Source organism: Pteropus alecto, unplaced genomic scaffold (assembly GCF_000325575.1).
Source record: "Pteropus alecto unplaced genomic scaffold, ASM32557v1 scaffold3, whole genome shotgun sequence".
Lineage (NCBI taxonomy): Eukaryota > Metazoa > Chordata > Mammalia > Chiroptera > Pteropodidae > Pteropus > Pteropus alecto.
Window position 1 is genome coordinate 50,042,045 of NW_006442484.1, and position 25,533 is coordinate 50,067,577.

General features: G+C 32.8%; 1 protein-coding gene across 3 annotated transcripts in view; it reads right to left on the minus strand.

The window, feature by feature from the left end:
• The window catches only part of CERKL (ceramide kinase like), a 93,787-nt gene that overhangs the window by 43,049 nt on the left and 25,205 nt on the right, over positions 1 to 25,533 (minus strand). For all 3 annotated transcript variants that reach the window (XM_006921254.3, XM_006921253.3, XM_006921252.3), the window contains exon 3: positions 10,210 to 10,452. In XM_006921254.3, the coding sequence (XP_006921316.1) occupies positions 10,210 to 10,452 (243 nt within the window). The remainder of the gene's footprint in view (positions 1 to 10,209; positions 10,453 to 25,533) is intronic.

The following is a 25,533-nucleotide window of genomic DNA, read 5'->3' on the forward strand; positions in this document are numbered from 1 at the left end:
AAAATAAGTACTGTATGATATCACTTATATGTGAAATCTAAAAAAATCAAACCTGTAAAAAAAATAAAAAATAAATAAAAAAATAACAGTAAAATGTTGGCTACCAGAAGATGGGGCATGCGGCTATAAGACTGATTGAAGTTTAAGGGCATAAACTTGCAACGAGTAGTACATAAGTCACAGAGACCCAACATACAGTATAATGAAATAGATAATACTGTTATAATCATGTAATGTGATAGATTCCTTAAATGGCAATGTATTACAATATATAAATATATCCAAGTAACATGCTGTACACCTTAAACGTACAAAATGTAACATAACAAATTTATTTTAAAAAAAGGGGGCGGGGGAAGGACCCAGCCGTGTTATCCTAGAGTGATCATCCTTTCTACCCATCTGGTCGGTCAGGACTAAGTCACCCTATCTATCTCTGATGTTTACTAGTATCTGTGGTGTTCACTTGAAGAAGTTTCAGAACAATTTGTGGAGCTTGAACTTGAAAGTCTTTACATATTGCAAAATGGAAATCTTTATTTTTGATAGGACATTCAGAAGTATCTAAAGAATAATGCTTTCCTACTGGAAAGAAAACCATGGGTAAAAATGGAGCATGTATCCTGTCAGACCGTTTGAGCCTTCCAGCCTTGCTGCTCCAAACAGCAAGAATAGGAAAGCCCTGTCTTAGATTTCAGAGGGAACTTCTCCTTTGCCAATAACAAGGTTTCAACACTAGATGGCTTTTTCAGCTAACCGATTTTATCAGCTTCTCATATTCCATAAATTTCTAGTGCTGCCATACTTTTTTAAAAAATATACTTGACAGTAATGTATTTAGTTTCAAGTTCTAAAAACATAGCACAGTCAGTTATACTCTGCATTTCAAGAAACCAATACTCTTTTAAAAAATATATTAAGGTTTTAAATCTTTTTTGTTGGGAGGCAGTGTAGCATAGTGAAAAACAGGTAGATTTTTTAGTTAGAAGAGTCTGGATTTGAAACTTATTCCACTGCTTTATAACTGCATGACCCAGGGCAAGTCAATCAATGTCTCAAGAGTTCTGTTTTCTTAGCTATCTTTGGGGATTAAAAGAAAAAAATCTTGACCACAACCAAGGTTGTTATGATAAATATTAAATAATTTGGTTTATATCAAAAGCATCTAGGACAATGCCTAACAGCAGACAAGCAATATATTCAGTTCACTTCACCAACATTTACTGAGCTAGGTTCCATGGCCGTGTTAGAAATAGAATAACAACATTTAAGGAGTACTTACTGTATGTGAAACTCTATTCCACATGCTTAAAAACTGTGCTCAAAAGAGCTTGAAGTCTAATAAGGTACCTACATATGCAAACAATTAAAATGTAAGCAATCACATGGTCCATCAGAGGTAAAAAAAAAAAAAAAATGCTACCAAACCTAAAGTGCCTGATTTTGCTGTGTGGTTCAGATACTTTGCAGAGTATCTGCTGGTTACACCAGGCCTTGAATTGCAAACTGGATTTCACTGGTCAAAGAGGTGAGGAGCACTCTAAACAGATCAAAGTTCCTAGCTTTGCCACTTATTTAGCAAGTGGGAAGGCACTGAGGTATGAGAGAACACCGCCTGGCACAGATGCTGCAGAGTGCCCAGGAACCTAACCACAGAAGCAGGCTTCACCTTTGCATCTCTTCTCTTTTCATCAGAAAGACAACTAAAGCATATGACTAGTAGAAACAGAAAATGTACCTTTTCAAAATACATAATTTTCTACTTATAGTAATTTTTCAAAGAATTTTTAAAAATAGATGTTTTCCCTTTAATGATGATAAAGAGAAAGTATGATTGATTTGAAGATATCACAATGCTTCAGCATGTGGTTTTTGCAAATATCCACCTACCTGCCTCAAACAGCAGCAAATACATTCATACAAGATAATGATAAAATTCCTGGAGTTACATATAATATCTAAATACCACACAATTTCATTACCATTAATGGTAGTCTAATGAATGCCAGGGGCTTAATAATAATTTGTCACTTAATATAAAATATTATGTATTTCCTACTTATGCATACTGTGAGAAGGCTGTTTATTACTTTGTACTTTATTTCTTCCCAGTGAAAAAGTTGTTAAATGACAATCCATTATACTTTCATCTAAGGATTGATCTAATTTTTAATCTGTCTTGTGGGCTGTAAGCATTTGTCTTTTGCTTCAGAAACTCTGCTAAAGATAAAACCTGGAAATTGGTAACAAACCAGTGTGTTTATATATGTTTCTAAATTCCTTTAGGCTAATAAAAAGAAATGTCTGCCATCTTTTTCATAGTGTATACCCAATTCATGCCAAAGCACTTGAAAAATCTTAATAATGGTGATAGTCATGATGAGAAATGTTGGGGGTAAGCTTTAGAACTCCAAGACTCTAGAGTTCTTAATCATGATTTTGGAAAAAGAACACAAGAAAGAGATAATCTTCAAACAAGATGATGCACCTCATTCAGAACAAGAAAATTGTTGAAAGTCATTTTTTCGATATGAGTCTAAACTGTACTGTAAATATCATATAGTTAAGGATTGTAGAGTATACCACTGACCTGGAAGGCAGTAGAGTGGTTTTAAGGTTCATGCTCCAGATTCAGACAGATAAAGATTTGTTTCCAGCTCCTGTACCACATACTAGCTGTTTAACCTCAGTTTAGCCAATTTTTAAACTATTTCAAGTCTTAGTTTTCTCATGTATAAGCTAAGAGATGATAACGAGAATAACAAATTACTTAATTCTACTATTTGCTAAGTCATGCATTATTTTAATTCCTCGAACCTAACAAAACACATAAGTATTATTCCCCTTTTTATATGAGAACATATGTGTAGTTTTTGATGCTATTATGAGATTTAATGAGCTAACTTATAAAAAAATTGCTTACAAATGTGACACATAGTAAATGGCTAATAAATGTCAGCTATTATCATTGACTTAAAATTTTAAAGCAATAACTTCTCTAATTCAGTAAAGAAAAAATGTTAACTTGTTTAACAGCATAAAAACATCATTCAACATTTTATTGGACATATTTAGAGAAAACCTTGGCCTTTTGAATATAATCACATGATATGAAAAAGTACACTTAATTTTTTTCTCCAGAGAAAAAATTTAGTTACAGAAAAGACACAGTCAAAAAGATTTTTATCTAAAGAATTTATCAGAAATAACTTGAGAATGCACCCACCTCAACTCCTATTCTCAACATACTCTGTCAATGACTAAAGCAGGAATATAGTTTTCTTCTATAAGATGCCAATTGCTTGTAAATATAATTATAATGAACTACATGTAAAAATATATACCTCCCCTAGGATAATAATGCTGTAGAGGCCAGTGAGAAGTACTTGGAAAGATGGCCTTGTGTCAGTCATTCAAGTATAAACAGCATTAATTGTTTGTAAAGGGATAATTCTAGTTTGCCTTCAGCTGAAAGAGTAATGACTGTGAGATAAAGCTGATACTAGTAAGAAAAGAAACTGAAGGTGACAAGACAAACCCTTGGCATGCCTGTCAGTCTTTAATAGGCTTTTGCAAAGCAGTCCCAAGAAATAAGTGATAACAGTACATGATTCAGGAATAGGTGTTGGCTAATCTGTAAAAGTATTTAATGTAATAAGAATATAGAATGTTCTCCACCTATAATTAACCCCTGCAAAGGTAGCTTCAGTAAATAAGGAGTGCAGAGTTTTACATATATTCATTAAATCAAACTTGGGTTGTTCAGTCTTCAACATCTGTGGTTCCTGGCTCAGGCAACACTTTAGACTCACTGAAGAAACAAGGAAACTCCTGCCTAGCTCGATGTGAACCTATGTAATCAAAAGGCCTCTGAATTCAGATTCACAAACAGCAAATCCTGAGAAGGATGAATTTTTGAAAAATGAAATTTACACATACATACATCATAGCAAAAATTCTACCTTTTTCGATTGCACCTATTCTTTTATGTTGTCGATTTCACTTTTTGTTTGATCATTTTAAGTGTACTTTTTTCATATTTTGTGCTTGTTCTATCATGTGACATTCGTGGGGATCTACTGCTACAGTTTATTATGTATGCAGACTCTTACTCGTGGTGATTTTTCACACTGTTAATTGCTAGAATGGAAATGGCTCAAGAGTAAAACTGGAATTCTCTAGGTTCGAGATAAATTTTCTATATTCTTTATTACACAAATTTTCCATAATATCTCCATGTTTATATTTTCAGTTACAAATGTGATAAAATTAGAAGTTTGGTTTTTGAAAGATTTTCTTTTTAGTATGTTAATGTCCTTCAAAAAGCTAAATAGTGCTATGAGTCATTATGAAATGAAAAGGAATTAGTTTAATTTCACTGTTTTCTTCTGAATGTCCTGCTTAGAAAGTTTAAGAAGAAAAAAAAATTCTATGTAAACTTATTTTTTAATTTGATTTCAATCTTTGATTTGATAAAATATATTTTTCTTACCTGCAAATTGATTGGTAAGCAATATCTTATAAAGTTATAGAAAAGAAAATTCATTTAAATATATATTTAATAAGTAACTTTTATTTTAAAAAATTACTACTATAGTTCCAAATCTGTGATTGCCATAGTAAATGTGTATTTGAGTAGCTAAAAAACATCATGAGGTCTCTGTAAGCCTGGAAGTGAACAAAAAAGCGTCACAGGTTAAAATATACTAACAAGTTATAATCACTGGGAATCACTAAATCAAAGATTTTTAACTGTTTTGGAAGCTTTGTTTAAACAAAGCCTTACCCAGAACTACTAAATATAAAACATATCAATTAAGAACTACTCGCCCAAGAGTGAGTGGCAGGTGTGGATTCTACTCAGGGAGGCATATCCTGGGGAATGTGGTAATGTGACACTCCCCACGACAGGAGGGAGACATCACATCTTCATTGGACCAAGTACTTCAAATGGGACTGGACTTTGATATTAACATGTAAATGAAGTAATATATATTTAATCGGTTTTCACATTACTATAATATATAAAACATATTCAGAAGTGACATGCATGATTTTAATGTCCAATTTAACTGGTTATAAAACAAAGACTCATATCACTTTTTCAGTGCATCGAAAGAGAAACTACCCATATTTCAGACAGAATGTTCTTGCAGAAAATAACTTCTCCCCAAAGAGACAAGTGTTGCCAATTCAAATACTGCACAACCAAATGTCTAAAGCTATCATACTTTTTGACATATAACAACTGCTCACTTTAAAATAATCATTGTAATGTTGATTTCCAGTTTATTTTTGCTTATAAGTAAATCATTTGGCAGCATATCCAAGTAAAACTTCACATTCTGTTCCTCTGCTAAGAAAAATTCTGCCTGGTTTATGATAATTGATGATATAGTTTGGATAAAATAAACCAAAAATATATTTCACCATGATTTTCTTATACACGACTATAATTATTAAACAAAATTAATATTCTAAAAAGCCTTGGTTTTTTGCTATTAAGGAAAACATCCAATGAAGACCAATTTTATTATCATATGGGAACTAGATTTGACATCTAGTAGGAAATTAGGAAAAATTACTCTTCTTAGGAATAAAAACAAGTATTTAAATAATTTTTCCATTTTATTTTTCATAGCTGAAAACTGAGTAAGGCTGTTGAGTGAGAAGGGCATGCTACAGTATTAGGACAAAATGTATTAAATCAATATGGCTCATTTATATTGGCCTATTTATGAAATTAGCATAAATGAATCGAAATAATCACTCTAAGCAAAATAAGAAAAAGTTGAGAAACATATGATTTCACTCAGAAGTGGGATATAAAACTGAAAGCAACAAATAAACAAAAACTCATCGACACAGACAACAGTTAAGTGGTTACCAGAGGGAATGGGGGGTAGATAAGGTAATGGGGGTCAAATATATGGTGACGGAAAGAGATTTGACTTCGGGGGGGGGTGAAAACACAATGCAATATACAGATGATGTACTATTGAATTGTACACCTGAAATCTATATAATTTTAACCAATGTCACCCCAATAAATTTAATTTTAAAAAATGAAACAGAAAATTATCAGAAATAACCAAATATGTTCAAAAAATACCTTTCTTAATTGTCTCTGGTTAACCATTAAATATTAAAATAAATTAACGAAACCTAAATATAACAAAATTCAATGGTCCTGTAAGGTTTCTTTTCTTTGACCATTTCTGTTATTTTTAGTTCTATTACTTTCTCTGCCAATTTAAATATATCAGTATTGGGGGCAAGATTCTGTATTTAGTTCTTTGCAAGCTTTAATCTATTCCCATCACATCAACTCTTCTTCTTCACCTTTTCATGTATTCCTCTCAAAATGCCAGCCTGCCAAACGTCTCCAACAGAATACTGCAATATACCTCAAATATGAATATGCTTTAAAGTATAGATTATAGTGTCTAGAAGAAACGTTGGTTCAGAATTCAGAGGAGCTTGCAATTCATCATTTCCAGAAAACCCAAATATGCAGAGACTAAATCACACTCTAATTGAATAAAGATTAATATATCTAGTGTACACAGATGCTTTAAAGATTGAGCATGTTTATCTTTGTATCACAAGCATAAAAAAGCAAAAAAAGACTGTTAAATGGCTTTCACCACAAAGACTACGTATTAGACTTATTAATGACTACATATCAGCCTTAATCAAATATGTTTTTTAAAGATCTGAATTTCTGAATTAATGATCAATGCTTATGATCTTTATTGTTTCATATTTTCATTGTAACCCTTAACACCTTTACAAGTTTTTTTATCTGTCTCCCAGGGCAAAAGTGTTTTATAAGGATTAAATCTCATTAATTTTTGTAGTCCCAGCACTTAATATAGTGCCTAATACAAAATGTATGTTGGATGAATTAATCTATATTGCCTATTAGTGAATAAAATTATAGTAACTTTTCTATTAGTAAGACTTTTAAAAATGCTGTGCTCAACTGTGTTAAAAAAATTAGAATGTAAAAGGACTTAATTTATTTTCAAAAAAATAGAAACAGTTCTAAGACTCCATTTTAATATTTATATACCCACTAAAATCTGGTCACTCTGTCAATCGGTCTTAGAATTTATTTGAGTTGCCTTCTTCTCCTAGTGCTGCTAGTTTGTTCTTACCTCAAAAATTCATCACAACTTATTCATTATTCTAGTTTGAAATATAAATGTGCATATTTGAAGAAAACTTTTAATATCTAAATATACTAAAATTATAATTGTTAGACTAATTAGACTAACAGACCAACTAGTTGAAGCTTTTATTGTCTTCTTCATATTTAAGAGACAGAAAAAAGGGGGAAAATACATAAAAGGCTGGCAGGAAAAAAACTACATTTGCTAATTAAAGAAAACATTTGAATAAATCAATGCAAAAAAAATTTTTTAGTCTTCTGGTCCTGCCACGGCACCAGTTAAAATCAAGGTCTTTGGACTTAAAATATTGATGTATAATAATCAACTGTAAGTCATTTTTATTTTTGTGATGTAAACTTCTAAATTCCCCAACCCTGCCTCAAACTTAAGTCTGCTTCTAACACAAATTCCTTGGGTGAGTATTTAAAAAAAAATTGGAAACCAACAAACCATCGCCATCTGCCAAACCTGCTGCAGTGTGGCACAGGGCAGGGACAATGGATGTGATGCAGGAAGTTACTTCACAAATAAACATAATGTCATGGAAATCAGAGCCAGAGAGAACCAGGAAGTAGGAAGCAATCACCCTCATCCCAGAAAGATTAGGAAAGACACATGGAATGAGGCTTTAGTCAATTGTATTTGACTCTCAGATGATAGACACTTTCATGAATATCTGGATTACATGGATTTGAAAGTGAAACATCAAGAAAAATCTAAGATTGTAACCTTAAAAAGGAGGTGTAGGTATAACATTTGGTAAAGAGCTTTGGGGCCTTGACCATTCGTTTTCATATGATGAAGCTGACCCTGATCTGTCATTTTGAGGCGTGGGAGGTGGAGGAGTTGGCTCCTTGAGAAGGATCTGCTGAATCCACTTGGGGGCAGAGATAGGGCAGTCATTCATTCAGCCTATCTTGATTACGTTCCTTTATTTTTATTAGATGATTTCAGCCCTGTTTTGTTTGTATTGGTTGATTTCAAAAGTCAATCTATTGCTTTTAATCAGCAAACTCTATACTCCAGAATCATGCCAGAGAATTTGACCTCATATATTATTGTCTTCTTCATATTTAAGAGACAGAAAAAGACCTCATATATTATTGTCTTCTTCATATTTAAGAGACTTGTCTCCAACTCATCAAAATCGAAGGTACGAAAAGCAACATTCCCAAAAGATGAGAGCCTAAAAGATATGTAGTTTATTCATCTCTATAATTTGTCCAGATTTTACCCCTAGACCAGGCCAAACCATCATTCATCAAGCTGAAAAAATATTTGAAAGTGTTTTGGTTTGTATTTATTTTTTTGGACAAGTCCCTCTACTCCTATAAAATTGCTTTTACTAAATTGAGCTTCGTCATGATGTCCTCTGCTTACTCACAATTGGATTTATGGGTAAGATATATTGAGGAAGTTGCCTCTCACATCACTCAGCTAGCCTCTCATAAGCCCCATGGGAAAAGTTCCTCAGACCTTCGGTGCAAGGAAGAGTTTTGCCTCTCCTATCAAATGACATGTTCTTATTTTATAGGCCATGCAAGTCTCATGAGTACCTGCCCATATAATTGAAATTTAATTCAATTGAACTAATATTTTATTTTTATTTTAGCTCTAAAAAAAAAATCTCTCCTGACATGAATTTAAAATAACGCTATAAAAGACCCACTATTAGAGTAGAATGCTTTTAGTTAAATATATATACGTGTGTGTGTGTGTGTGTGTGTGTGTGTTCTCTATTTTCGGAGAGATTAATTAAACTATGGCCTCTGTGGTTTCTTTTCTTCTTGAAAGAATCAGGTCTCCTTGAAGGTCCCAAAAGGGCTAACAAGAACGCACGGGGGCCACTTAACAACAGGACCACCTAATTTTACTCTGTTATATCAGTTTATCTTCTATGAGTGTCACCTTATCAGTTGACTGCCCTTACACAACTGGGGTCCTCAGATTTCTTGATTAATGATGCCTGGGTTAAAACTTTCTAACATCATCATGGGCCTGCTCTTTGTCTGGTGCCCATCTCTGTCCTGTGTCACCTTACTCCAAACTGCACCATACACCACACCAGGTGCTTCTACCCTGTTCAACCTGGCAAACAAAGAAATGAACTAAAAAGAAAGCAAGCAAGATTTAAAATCTATGAAAAAAAATCAATCCTAAAACTCGGTTTAACATGATACTGTCTAAAAAGCCAAATTGCACTGTATTTGTATTCATGCATTTTATTTAGTATGTAAAATATAAATCGACACAAAATTTCAGATATACTGAAGTCATTAGGGGATAATATTCTAGTAAATATGTTCTCTTTTCTCTGGATATTTACCTTTAGAAAAATCTATCCTGAAATAAACAACTTAAATATTATATTCAAAAACTGTTATTCTCAAGTCAGCCAGTATTTACATGCACTTGCCATCAATGTATAGGTATAAGGAAAATAAATTTTAATATAAGCCCAAGAGACATATACATTCTTAAAAACAACTCTCAAGTGAACTAAAGAATTGTGTTATTTCAGATTATCAAAGTTTCTTCATAGGAGTGGTCATTTGGAGTTACTTCCTAACTCATTCCATGTAGCCAACACTATCCTGATATAAAAATATTATGAAAATTATGAAGAAATTATGAAAATTATGAAAAAACAAAAAACTACAGACCAACATTTCTTATAAATATTGATTTAAAAATCCTCAACGAAATACCTACAAATGAAATTCAACAACAAAAGAATTACACATCATTATCAAATGAGATTTACTCCTATAACGCAAGGATGGTTCGACATATGAACATCAATGTAATACACCACATTAACGAAATGAAGGAAAAAAATATGATCATATCAATGAAGAAAAGGTATGTGATAAAACTCAATACCCTTTTCTGAATAAAACACTTCAACTAGGATTAGAAGGAAACTACCTCAAAATAAGGAAGAATTGTTGTGCTCATACGTACATCATGTTTAGACTAATAACCCTTATCAAGGAAATTAGACCCATTAAAAATTCCCATGAAGTGTTCTTACCTTCTAAAGTTTTCTTGAACTGTATAAACCATACCTTGCAGTAGTCTTCACTAAAGTTAATAAGATCGAGTGTAGAATCCTTTAATTTATTTTGTTCTTTTTTTAAACAAATGAAGAGTGTGATACCCAAGAAAGTACCATTTCTTCGCTGTTTAGCAAAATAACGCCGTTTCAGCTTGACAGAGAATATGTCCTTGAGTTCAATAAATTCTTCTTTACATAGCAAGTCATACTTGGAATCACCTGAAAAGAAATTAAGTTTTCCAATCAAAACCAGTGGTCCATCTTATATGTATAAATAATAAATAGTAAAAATCCAGAAGATATTTCTCATTTGTAATTTTACTGATTGTCATTTATGTCAATCCCTATATAAAATGGGGAGGGAAGAAAAAAAATGGGTCTATTTTCCCCAAAAGGAAAAATAGAAAAATGGAAGAAGTCCTATCACACAAGTCCTAGGACATTTAGAACCTGAGGATATTCAATGTCTGAACAATACCAAGAACACAAAGCAACATTTCAGTAATAATCATTTAGCATCATATAAGAGTACTAACAAGGACAGAATAAAGTAATGCAAAGAACAGAATTCACTAACAGAACTGAGTTTATGACAGGTTGTTGAAGGCAACATTTAAAGAAAATATACATTCCAGGTAAAATAACACATGTGCAAAAAGGAAGCAGAGTAAGATTACTGTGAGTATAAAACATTATGAATTCCTGCTAATCTAAAAAGACCCAATTGAATGTGTCCACAATGATTTTATTTTATAGTGGCATGAAATTTTACTGTTTAACCACAGACCAGAAAATAATTGTAGTAAAGGGCCATTTTAAGTGACTGCAAAGTAGGAGTATCTTATACTTTTTCAAAAGTACTTCTAAAACTTCTAGTTTGGCTAACATGGAATCACAGGGACTGGTTTTACTTCCATCTGAAACAACTCAAAAAACACATAAGATATATGAAACTTCAGTTTTCAGACATTAGTCATGAGGTGGCACAGGACAGTGATTGCTGAGAAAGGGGCAATGAAGGAGCCAGATGATTGCCTCGCCAAATGCCTGGAGAGGATTCCAGGCCTCAGTGCAGGTAGGGGAACCCTGTGGGGCTTGGCAGTATCCCTGAGTTGAGGAAGAGTTAGGACTCCAGGCAATCTAAGATGAATAGAGTTTACTAGGCAAATTACTAAAGAGAGAGCTGCACAGAGAGAGAACTTTGCAGATCTGCAAAGGCATCCCTTGAATCTTCAGCTGAGTATGAATCAGCAGATGTGTGAGGCCAGGGAAGGGACTGAAGAAAATGACGCTCAGAGACGCCACCAGCCAAAGTTCAAAACTACTGAAATTCATGGGACATTAGAGAGAGTACTTAAAAAAGTATTATCTCATTAGTGAGCTGACCAAAGGCTGTTCTGAATCCACCTAACACAGTTTAAAAATGAGCCTCAAAAAGATTGAACTGTTTCCAAGTAACTATAATATAGAACAAAGCTCAAGAATATTTATAGAAATACTAAAATATTCAGTAAGTCTATATGGTAAATATCTCTCAATCAAAAATCACTATGCATATAAAGCAGCAGAAAAATATGACACATAATAGGAAAAGAATTAATCAGTAAAAACCAAAACAGAACCGACACCACTGCTAACATAGCCCCAGAAAGCAGAGGCTCTATCTCAGTATCCTTAGCCCTTAACCAGGCTCAAAGGTCTTCTCAGACTGGAGCAAGGGCTTTCAGGGACTTTAAGAAGTTCCTTCTCTGCATTCTCAGGAAGATTTTTTGGCCTCTCCCAACCATTCTGCAAACTATAGCCCATTTGCTCACAAGCACATGTACCACTTAAAAAGAAACAAAATCTTTTCTCAATGCTTATAGTGGTAGAATAAGATGAACCCAATGTCAATTTTTCAGGCCTGTCATTTCCTCAGAAGGCTCAGGCTTCATGTCTGCCTATAGTCCACACTTATTGCCGCCCAGTGATCTATCTAAAAATCAATGATCTCCAAATATCAATTCAACAGGAAACATTTGTTTTAGAAAACGAATCAACACTATTACTACAATCATCACTTAAACTAATCAATAGAGTGGAAGTACCATATCAGTGTAAGCCAAAATGTTCCACATGCCTTAATGAACTGAGTGATTCATCTCATCCCTTTTATGTAAATACTAACAGATTAACCTATATTGGTCAGATTTACTTTCTCTAGTATAATGGTTCTCAAACTCTTTGGCCTCAGAATCTGCTTACATTCTTAAAGATGGAGGGCCCCAAATAAAATGACTTTTATTTATGTAGGTTATATCTATCGATATTTACTGTATTAGATGTTAAAAATCAATACTTTTAAAACACAAGAATACAAAGCACACACTCCATTAGCCATGAAGGCTATGATGTCACCACAGATCTCATAGCCTCTGGAAAGCTCCACTGTATCCTTGGGAGACAATGAGAGTGAAAATAACAAATAAGATCTTAGTAGAATTATGAAAACAGCTTTGATCACACTGACACCCTGAAAGGACCCTAGACCACACTTTGAGAATGCTTCTTTAGCATATTTTTAATTGTCTGTTCCCTTTGATCATAATAACGACGTTATGACTTAACAGACTCGACTTTTCAGTTAACTAAAATTCCTGTTTCCATTTTGATATTCCAAATTGTCACACACTGAGCAGTGAGAGTTCCTCCAAACTGCCTACTTTGTTACGACCTTCAGATAGCTTTGAAAATAATCTTTCTTTCCTTTAACAGCAAAGTGTTTCAAGCTCATCTGGATTCCTCAAGCAGTTCTAGTTCCTTTTAGGGAAGAATATATTAGAAACTAAAAGCTGGACAGTATGATTTGTATACAAGGGAAATCAAGCCCTTTCACAGTAAATTATCAGTAATGTATTTGTAACCAGTGAGCTTATTATAAGTTATTTGTACTTGCTGAGCAGATAGGCATATGGCCAGGGTCTCTAGAATACTTGAGAGGGACCAGGGAGATCTTACATCCTTCCTCTACCTGCAAGAATGAAACACAGCAGGCCTGTCAAAGGTCCTGACAAATCGTCATTCTATGGCATATAATGAATTATATAGTAAATGCTGCCCTGTAAAGTGGAAAGAAGCTAGCCTTCAATATACAGGTGCTGCTGGGTGTCTGCTTCATATAGCTCAATGTGTACAGGTAAGTTGTACCACTTACCTACCCTTAAAATAATTTGTATCCTAGATTAAATCTGTGGATACTTTTCCAAAAATCAGTTAGTAAAACAATAAAGTTGAATATCTTTTCATTTATTTTTCATTAGCATTTCTTAAAAGTTTTCTCTCCATACAGGCATTTCCCTACTTCTGTTTGGTTGTGTTTCTTACTAATTTGTAGGAATCCTTCAAATATTCTTGAAATTAGTCTTATGTATATGTTGCAGATAACTTCTTCTAGGCTAATCTTATAATATGGGTCATAACCTTGTGTCTCACACAAATTTAATTTTTTTACGTATCAAATGCACAGCAAATACAAGCTCCAAGGAAAGGAGCATGGAAAAAAGAAAGGAAGCAAGAGAGGGAGAAAGGGAGGGAACAAAGAACCACTGAGGGAAAGAAAAAAAAATGGAAGAAATAAACTCTTTTCACTTGAAGTCCTGTATAATACTCTGAATTTTTTTTTTTTACCATGTGTGCTTTATTTTGACAGTAAATAATTCAATGACTATTCTAATTTACAACTTCTTATAAGTCGCAAATTTAAAGATACTAAACCAACAGCCAAGATCAAACTTTGTGGCAAAAACTAGAAGAAATTCTGGAAACAGGGCAAGAATACCTATTATTATTCTTACCATTCTCAATTATTCTGGACATTCTGATCAATCCATAAAGAAAATGAAATAAAAGGAAACCATTGGCAGTGGAAGGGGCCAAAGGGGAGCTGAACTATAACTATTTATAAATGATATCACAATATATTTGTATAATCCAAAAAGAATCGACTTAAAATCATTAGAACTAAAAAGAATACCCAGTAAGGAAGCTGGTTACAAATATATTAATATCCAGAAAGGAGGCAGAATGGAGATAAAGATATTCCATGCAAATTAGCATATTATACCTAGGAATAAACTTAGCAAAATAATCCCTGACTAACATTGGGGGGAATCATTCAAAACATACTGAGACAAAGAATTAGTCAATGGAGACATACCAAGGTCTAAGATTACATATTTTCCAGGCCAGTATTCTAGTTATTAATGACTACTTGTAATGCAATCCCAATCAAAATCTCATTGGTATTTTCTTTGATGTAATAGGGAAAGGAACCTAAGTCACATGATTGTAAATTTTCTTGATTGTAAACATATTACATTAACAAAGAAAAGGTTTTAAAAGTACAGTAATGAGGGAGATTACATGCCTGATCAGATATTTTGTAAATCTATAATAATTAAAATATCTAGGATTATATAAATGAATGGCCCTAAGAAACACTTTTATATATTTAAAAACTCACTAATGTGATAATGATGCCATATAAGTTCAGTGGGAAATATTCATGAAAAGGTGACTTAGAATTGGTTAATCTTTAAAAAAATAGAGCTCTATCTCATAATATACACTAATATTTCTAGATTAAAAAGAACTTTATATATAACCATAAATTAGTAAAGCCTTAAGTACGACAGTATAGGCAGACATACAGAAACTGAGATACTTAACATAAAAGTTATTTAATGTTAAGTATCTAAAGACTCATTAGAAGTCACAAGCAAAGGCCAACTGGGCAGAAATACTGCGACATATGACAGTTAAATAATCTATCTAATCAAGAAAAGAAACACTGTAGAGGAAAAATATGTAAGACTCTAGACAGGCATTTCACAAAAGAAGAAATGCAAATTGACCAATGAACATATGAGAAAGTTCAATCTAATTAGTAATCAAAGAAATGCAAATTAAAACAACAAGATATCATTTTTTGCCTTTTAGATTGGCACAAGATCAAAAATAACGCTCAATGATGGTGTGGGTAAAGGGAACCAGTCCCAGTGCTGATGGAAATGTAAAAATGGTAACTGCTGGAGAACAAGTTGGGAATATGTATCAAACGATTTCAAAATGTTAATTGCAGCAGTATTTATAATAGCAAAACTATTTGAAGCAATATTCATGTTCTTCAATAGGAGGATGGTTGAATCACAGTCTTCCACAGCTCATAAATGAGCAAGTTAGATCTCTGATCTGGTTTGGAAAGGCATTTGTGTTAAGAGGCATAAATAGTGAAATAAAAGCAAGTTACAAAGTAATCTGAGGGATTTGATTGCACTTTCATTAAAGAGAGAAAAAATAAACCCAGGTGGAAAACATACAGGAAACTTAACATTGGTCACCAATTAAAAAGATGAGTTAGGGAGTATAAGATTATTTTTTTCTTATAAACCTCCATAATTTTCCCTTTCTGTAGTATTATGTTTTACACGTTTTAAGAACGTAGAAAAAGGAAAATGTTTTAAAATATGCATATTTTAGATATAGCAATTTACTTCCAGGAATTTACCCTAAAGGAATAAACAGTATGCACAATTTAGCTAAAAGAATGTTTAACCAAGCAATATTTGAGTGAAACTTGGAAACACCCTAAATGTGCGAGAGTATTGGTTCTGTAAAATATATTCGTATAACAGAATGCTAATATAGACGACGTCTGACTAGAAAAGTGTCAAAAATAGTATAGCATATGTCCATTATTCTTTTGTTTACGGAATACATAATATATATTTTCATATGCACATATATATGCATGTATATGTGAAAACTTGGATGGACAGTGAGATTGTAATTTAGTGTACATGAATTTCTAATTTTTCTACAATGAAAATTTTCTGTACCAATTGAAAAAGATGGTTTCCTTTGTTTATCCTAAAATTGCTCCTGATCATATTACCTGTTTTAATTTTTATAATTCCATTTCCTAAAAAGGGTAGCTAATATTTAATGAGCATGTGCTATACGCCAGACATGGCCCTAAGTACTTTACATGCACTATCTCGTTTAATCCTCACAACAACCCTATGTAGTAGCTGCATTTTCCTAAGAAGAGAAGAAATTCCAAACAGTGTTTAAGTTACTTGTCCACGGTTATATATTTGGTAAAAGGGAGATCCAAGTTTATATCCAAGCACTTCAGCTGGTCTTTACCACAACTCTTTACCAACACTGGACCTACACATAAGGACCTTCTTCAAATAAACATGTTCTCATCTGACCCTACAGCTCTGATTTAAACAGTTGGTCAACCTTTGTTCTGTCTCTAGTCCTTAGAAAAAGAGCAAGACAACAAATGTGTCAGCTGAGTAGTAGTTCCTCCAAAACGGAGGAGACCTTCGAGATGGAAGGAGCTCACAGAAGTGAATATTCTGAAAATCTCTGTGACTCCCTGAGAAGTCCCTCCTGCCTTCCCTGGTTCAGGCTTCCAATTTGCCCACAGATTTAGATTTGGGGTTTTCACATGAATGGTCTCTTTCCCAAGAAGAGAATAAAAAGAAGAATTACAGATTTAGAACAAACATTTTGTTTTTATCTGAAAGGAAAATAAGGATAATATATCTATGAATAAAATAGGTTGGTTTGCTTGTTTTACAAATTTCTAACACTAGGAGGATGTTCTTCAGCACTATTTCCCTCAATAGCTATATAAATCTCTCAGGTGCCAATTTCCTGCATAGAAATTCTGCTCTATTATTCATTTCTGCAATGTTAATCATTACATTATATATCTGTCCAGTTCTCTCTAATCATAGGATTCACCCGATTTTGAAAATAACTGTTTTATAACATATGTGAAGATATGTATAATATTAGTTTTACAGAAAATTGTTTTCTCATTCTGAATATGGTCTTCAGCAATAAAATCTTTTAGAATTCTGCAAACTTAAATTTAAAATGTTTAAAAGACTTGGAACTAACTTGCTTGTTAATCAGTCATCAGATTATGTGCTCATTTTCTAGTCTTTGTTTCGTTTTTGAAGTTCTTAAGATATGAGCAGTGGGCCAGCTGGCTCTGTGGTGCTCGGGTCTAGGTTTCCTAGACTTGTAAGAGAGCTAAGGCCAAAGGTTCCTCAGGTTTCTAGATGGAAAGCCCTCAGGCTAACTAACCCCCAGTGAAGTTGAAGGTTCTGGAGATGATCTGATAGGATAAACTGAAAATCTGAGGTCATTGTTTCTCAAGTCCCATGCCAAAACACTTATCCTTTAAGAGCACACTTAGAATACACAAATATTTATGAGAAACAAGATTAAAAAGGAAAACAGAAATCATATTCAGAGAGAATACTATCGTTTGGGGCCTATAAAAATGAGCACTTGAGCACTTATTGACAATTTTTTGTAGTAGTAACTTAAGAATGATTCGGATTCATTCTATTCTCCATGTAAACCAGAAAAACACTAATTTTCATTTTGAAAATTATTTTAATTTATAAATTCTGACAAAATTTTAGGTCTTACAGCTCTGCTTAATTTTTCATCTATGAGATAGCTGCTTCAATCCCCAGGTTGCCCGCCTGTTATAGTACAACCAGTTTCTGCCACAAATAAAAAAAAAGTTTTCATATTTGTATGCAAAAGTCACATTTCCATGTACAACCTAACACATGCAGATAGTATTTTGAAAGAGGAATTAAAAAATAAAGAACATACTTAGCGGCATGTATTTTAAATATAACTTTAATTTTATCTTAACATAAAATATCTTTATTGGGGAAAAATCTGAAGTAAAACTTTATCCATAACTTGATATTTGATAACAGTAGATAAAAATATGAAAATAATCTATAGATTTTTTTGAAGATTATGACAATTAAAACCTTACAGATGTATATATAATTTGGTTTGTGACATGTGGTTTATTATTTGAAATCTATTGGTTCATTAGTATCATATTGGTTATAGCTAGTTGTTTCAAAACATTAACTGTCCTCTCACATTACTTACAGAGATACTGGGGACCATCTGTTCTTGCAGGGGATTTACGTATACGTCTGTCGGTTATCATGCTATTTATTTAATTCAGCACCCACTTCCTATTGTATTTTTGGGGGGGAGGGGGAGTCAATTTAATTACAGGGAATAAAAATAATCTCTCCTGGCAGGTTACCCTGTCACCATGAGAGCAAAGCAGGACCTGCTTAAAGTAGGTTATAGGTTAACAAGAAGAGTAAAACCAACAACACTTAAGAATATTTAGCAAAGGTTTAACAAAAATAGAACAGAGAACGGCACTTTTAAAAATATTACTATAAGCCTAGGGCTTGTCTAAATCAATCTTGGCACATCTGTCTGATGCAGACCGTAAACAGGATTAGAGCTGGATTTATCTGCTTGGCGCTAATTGTGCTCACAGTTTCTGCACATGTCCACTCTTTAAAATACTGCCTGAAAAACAAGCCTGCCTGATAGATGACTCCCACAACATAGTGTATACACACACTTATGGTATATTAGATGGTTAAGCAATGTGATGTCTAACAATTTTTTTTGGCTCTTCAGAATTACTTATCTAATCCCCTAATTAAAAATACAAAATTCTGTTTGAATACACCACATACTGAGATAAATCTGTGAAGCAAGGGACCAATAAATTTGAATACACTTTAATTGTAAGAAGAAAACACAATTTAATTGTTAATAATCAGGTTAAACCAGGGTTTAAACAAACAGGGCTGCTCCTGTAGCTTACTGAGAAACCATAACGATGCATTACTACCCTAGAGAATTATGATTTAACATTTGTTAGCAGAAAAGTTTAAATTCCTAAATCAACACACATATCTAAAGGGACAAGAAATAGCATCTTATCTAGTAAAAGAATTATAGAGGAAATTTTAAACTTGTCATTTACAGAGAGAAATAGAGACAGATAAATTGCCAATCTAATACTCCAAAATCACATTTTTATCATACTAAATAAAAAATTAATGCTTAATTTCTATCTGTAATTTTTTCCACTTAGTTATTTCTATCATGTATAAACAGCTTAGATATTTCTCCAAACTACTTAAGCACTTGAAGTTATATAGAAATTTTTTTTGCAAGGAGCCCAAAATAAACTAATCAGTGAAAAAATTTTAAATATTGCTCTTTGGCTTGAGGATTTGAAATACAGACAATAAACACATGATTCTGTATTCAAACCAACATTTAATGCCTATGACACCAAGTGATATCAATAATTTTAAATTACATCATCTATGTTTTAATCATAAATATCACATAAAGTTGATTTAAAAAAGAAAAAGCAATAGTATGATTGAAAATTTAGGCTGACTTCCAATCACAGAAAATCTTCTGTTCTAAAGCATTTTTTTTTGGACACATAATTTATTCATGTTCCAAATAGCTTGGTGAGCTCTTAGAAATCCGCTTTTCCCCCCTCAGTCTTTACTATTAATAAAAAGTATGTCCATACTTATACTGTTGTTTTATACTGACCAATAATTAAAAGAAATTGGCAAATTAAGTCGATTATTTAAGTACTTAAACCAAAACACCTTCATTAGCAATTCTCGATGTGTGGTCTCACAGGGTCAAAATGATTTTTATAATGCTAAAGACATTATTTGCCTTTTTCATTATCTTGACATTTGCTCTGATGGTGCAAAGGCAATAGTAGTTAAAATTCCTGGTATCAACATGAATCATGGCAGTGATACCAAGTTTTACTAATTGTCACATTCTTTACCACTTCAAATTTGGTTTTAAAAAAAAAAGCCACTTCAATTAACTGGTTTTGATGAAGCAGTAACACCTTAATTTTAAAAAAGTTTTTTAAATCTCTAGCCTTGAGTATATTTCTTTTTAATATTATGTGTAATAAAATGGGAAATATGCATATAGCATGTATACTACAAATGAAAGTGATGGTTCTGTCCAGGAAAAGCACTTATACCATTTTAGTTGCAGCTGAACTGGCTGGTTTTTGTGAAAGGCCATTTTTGTTTGAGAGATCGAGTGACAGACTACAGTGTACAGACACGAGTATTTGGCAAACATTTTTCTGGGAAATGAGCAAGTGAGTCAGTCACTCAAGAAAAACAACTGAGAATGTTTGTTGCCAACAATAAAATTCAAGCTTTCAAGCAAAAGTCAGAATTTTGTAAAACTTCTATGTGCCACAATGAACTTGACAGATTCCCAATACTTAACAAAACTTTCTGATGAGACGTTATTAATGTATCTCATATATTTTTTTAATATTGTATAATAAAATGTGTCAACCTTTGGAAGTTCTATGTAACTCAGTACACCAAATTTTCCAAATAGCCAATGTAGGATGTTACAAAATCATGCATGAGTAAAAGAGTCAAAGCTCAAGACAGACCTATACATTTTCAAATAGACTACAAAACGTTCATTGATATGCTTTTAGATTCTGCATTGTAACTAACCTTTAAGAAATTAGCACTTAAGTTTTGCTGTAGTATCAAAGAAGGATATCCACAATTACCTGAAAACATTATTAAAATATTTTTCCTTTTCCAAATACATATCTGTACGAAACTGGATTTTCCTTATATACTTTAACCAGACAACATATTCACAACAGACTGAATGTAGAAACAACCTTAAGAATTCAGCTTTTTTCTATCAAGGCTTCTAGGAAAGAAAGCTATGACTTCTATTAAAAAGATTTACAAAAATGTAAAAATAGTAAAGGAAGTGGCATTGCTTTTTATTGTTTTAGAAAATAGTTTTTAATAAACATGTTAAAATGCAATGGACTTATTACTGTTGTTTTTAATGTTAATATTTTAAATATCTATTCAATTTCTATATCAATAAATATTAATGAGTATAACTTATATAAACAAAAGCTCTTCGTGGTTTTTAATAATTTAATAGTGTAAAGGGGTCCCAAGACCAAAAGCTTGAGAACCCACGGTGTATAACATCATCAAGATAGGCATAACCTTAAGAAAATGCAGCCAAAAGATGGCATGATGCATGCATTTTATTTCATCACCTTGTGTCAATTAACTAAGATTTTAGCATTAAATTAATATTTTTGACTAGCTATGTAACAAGTCCCTATTACATCTGAAACAGTGAAAAGAACATTTCAGAAGTTATATTTTATACTTCATATTCATATTTCACATTCTCTCCCATGACTTAACCATGCAATGTGATAGGGTTTTGCCATTTTCACTTCAGCAAGAGTACTTATGTGCTACTTCTATTGAAACTACTTATTTCTTGAGTTTACTATTAATATATTTGCTGCTGTTGTTTTCTATATCCACTACCATCTCACTTAGGGAAAACATAAACAAGGAGTCTCTGAGAATGGCACCAACAGAAAATATAACCTTCTTAGTCTTATAATCTAGTAATTTTGGCATTATCAGTTCTTGTATGTATATCAGTTCATATATGATATATCATTCATATATATCATAGATGATCTTTGTTCAGATTCCCCAGGAACCTCAGAAGTACAGTAACTGGTCTTTTTCTAGTTTCTTAGCAATCCATTTCAACTATATCTTCATCATCTTCATCTCTAATCTCTGTATCCCAGCACTTAGCTCAGTGCTTCCAACACAAGCTAGGAGTCCCATAAAAGTTTGCTGTTGACTGTATTTATGATCAATCAGATAATATCTTCGTCATACTGTATGCATTTCCACTTCTGAACCTTTGCTTTTTCCCAGCAAATGAAAGGCCTTCTTGACTAGTCTTTTCAAACATTAACCATCTGTCAGAATACTGTTAAAAGCCCCTCCTCCAAAGAGACATCCTTCCTTTCCCAGTCCCTCTGAACTCCTATGGCACAGTACTCCTCAGATGAGATTTAGTGACGTTATCAGAAGTTCCTAAATTACCAGGGGATGAAGGCACAAAGGTCTCTGAAAGCCTTTTAAAGTTATATGCATTTTTTCCATAGTAATTAAATGGTGGTTTAAAAAATGGTGACAGAGGAAGGGGTTAGAGAAAGATGAGACAATAATAGTTTAGGGTAAGCCTAAAGGTTTACCACTGGCATTTAACCTTCTACATTCCAGGCACTTCTGTGTATATATTAAAATGCTAATATTAATGTAATGTTTTCTATAAAAACAAATGTTTTTATGGAAACAAAGGTTAAGAAATTCTTTACCTTTCATGGCCTGGAATTTTCTGTACTGTGGAAATAGGACTAAATTTAAGGCATAATAATGCTTCTACTGCCAGCGTCTAAGGACAATGCCTGGGTAAAGGCCATTACATCTTACAATACAAGCAAACTCACTGGCACTCTTCTGAAGACCTCAAAGACAGTCACGCTGACTACTTTCACCTCCAACACCCTACCTGTGCAGGTTGGATCCTCCTTCACATATAGTAGTCACAGTGTCACACAATCCTCCAGATAATCTGAAGAGCTTTGCTACTGAAGAACACTAAAAGGCTCACTTTTATACCACTCTCATTCGGTTTACCTCAAGATTATCATTATTTGCTCCTAAGAAGACAAGAAAATTACTCAAAGACAGAATATGTGAACTCAGCACAGGCATATCTGTGTTGTTGAAAGAGAGCAGAACTGTAATTTTTACATGAAGAAGACAGGTCCTAGTACCAAAAAAGAAGTTCATTTCAGGAGCCTAGGTAGGTAGAAACAGAATGCCACAATCCTGACTATCCAGAAACAGAATGAAAGAGATTCACCTAATCAGCCTCCAGGACATCTGAACTTATTATCATCAGTCCACCTTTCTGATGCCAGAGAAGGCACACTGGGGCAGGGTCGGGGAAGTGGGAGGAGAGAGAGGATGAAGAGAAATTGCAAGGAGGTAGCTATACTGAACATAGAAAGTAAACTTAAAACAAATATACATAATTCAAGATGTTCTAACAAGTATTTGTAAACCTTTATGTATTTGTTTGATGAGGATTTGCAGTCCTAGACTTAGTGGCGACAAAAAAAGAGTGATAAACAATTTTAATATAGCTTATCATGGTTTTATTAAAAAATCCAACAACATTCAAGACAAAGTTCATGTTTATTTTTAATATGCTAGGCACACCGGAAGATATGGGCCTTTATTTCATTTCCACCATTAAAAGCATATACTTGATAAATATGTTTGGTTTGGTTTTTGGCATTCAAAAACTCTAGCTAAGTAAATCCAATGAGAATTGATTCACTAAAAAAAAAAAAATTACCTATGAAATATAGTCAAATTTCCTAACTTTCTAAATTATTTTCAGTTGAACTTAAGAAAAATGTAAGGGAAAAATTAAGTCAAAGAACACACACAAACATTAAGTTTTGCTGGTCAGTTGATACCATTTAGGCTTCTATTCACAAAAAATATGATCCTCTACCTACATATTTGAAAATAGAAAAGTTTTAAAGTTTCCTCTCCATGCCTCATTATATAATAATCATTGTATAATTTCTACCACATAGTAGTACTACAATAAAAGGCCAAAATTAAAGATAAAAGTAAAAAAAAAAATTACCTGAAAATTTTAGAAAAAACTTAAAAATTTTAGATCAAGTATTTTATATATTTCACTACACTATATAACATGTAATCAAAGCAAAATAGCTTATAGGATTACAGCAAGCCATCTTCTCCTCTGGGCTGCAACAATACCGTCAGGATTTTTTTTAGAAAGATAAATTTGATATCAATATGATGTGACACAACTGCATCAAACCTTAATTTCACTCACAGTAAGAAGTCACAGGATTAAATAACACTGTGCAGTCTTTTAGAAAAGTTTATTGCTTCCAGATGGATTCAAGTTTCCTTTCAGCCCTGATTACATCTAATATGCACAGGGTGCCAACATTATAAAGGGCAGAGTCAAAAATATCATTTATATAGATAGCAAGGGGTGGGGTAGAGAAACTTTGCCTTCTAGATTTGTTGTGCTAGTCAGGTCGACTATTTTTAAGAAATTTTAACAGATATTTTTTAAAAAAATATCATACTATGTAATGTCTGAAATATTGGCTGTTTCACAGAAAAAGCACAAATCTACAGCAAAGGATCCATAAAATGACTTCTAGCTCAAGCTGCATGCTCTCTGCCCCCATGTTGGGTTGTGCCATGTGTCACACCGCATGAGGCTTGCTACCAAGATGTCCACCTGTGCCTCTGTGGCAGAAGAGGCATCCATGTTTATTTCATTTAATGGCACTGTTGAATACAAGCCATTGTGATCAGCTATATAAAGACCTTCAAAAATACTGACTACTTAAAGGCATGTTTGCTAATTTTAGGACTGCAAGTAAATTACTGATAGTATTTAAAATAGCATTTTCTTATGCAATTGATGTACCACTCACTACTGTAATAAAATAACTTCTATAAAACCCAAACTTTTCCCCATAATGTGAATTAAAAATCAAAATCACATCTGCTTTATCTAGTCTATGAGAGAAAAGTGATAAAAATTCATGGTTGAAGAAAGATTTCAGTCTGTAGACCGAAAAGCCAAATTTTTAAAATATTGTAAAACTAAAATAACACATTTTTTCATTTTCTTAAATTTTTCAAATATTCTGAAAAAAATTATACAAATTACAAATTTGATTGAACGTAAATGTTAAACAATTTATGAAGCCTTCAAAATGGATTAGCAATTTGAATACAATTATGGTCTCAAAGCTCAAAAGAAGAGAAAAAAAGATTTGTGAAAGTACATAAAATCTTTCTTGCTGGAGAACCGCTGGAAAAAAGTGGTATTAGTATAGTACCTACTCATTCCTTATTTTCTCCTGTGGATACTCAACAAAACTAAGACAAATATTATGACGCTTTATTACTCACATTTTTTTTTTTTGAGAGAGAGAATGTAAAGGATACAAATGGCTGTTAAAATTTCAACTGATTTTTATGAAAGTTTTTCCCTTTTATTTTCAATTAATTTTAAAGTGATACTTAAAATGGACAGGAAAAAATTAAAATTTTTCGTTTTAATTAGATTAAAATATTGGGGCAATTATCTCTGATCAACTGCTTGAAAATGCTTGAATGCACAGGGCAATCAGAAAAGGATCAAATTATACTAAAATCTGACTTAAAGTTACATGCCCAATCAGTAACAGATCAATAAAATAGAGTCCAACCAGTTAGGCTCCCAGGCACTAAAGCAGATGATGAGTTTTGTGTCAGCAGATGTATTTAAGTATTTCTAATGTTCCAAATCCTAATATTCGTTTGAGTTAACCATCGCTAATCGAACAGTGCTCTTTTTTTTCTCAATAATTGTTAACTGTTCTTAAACTGGTCACACTGACTTCTACATAATAAGTAC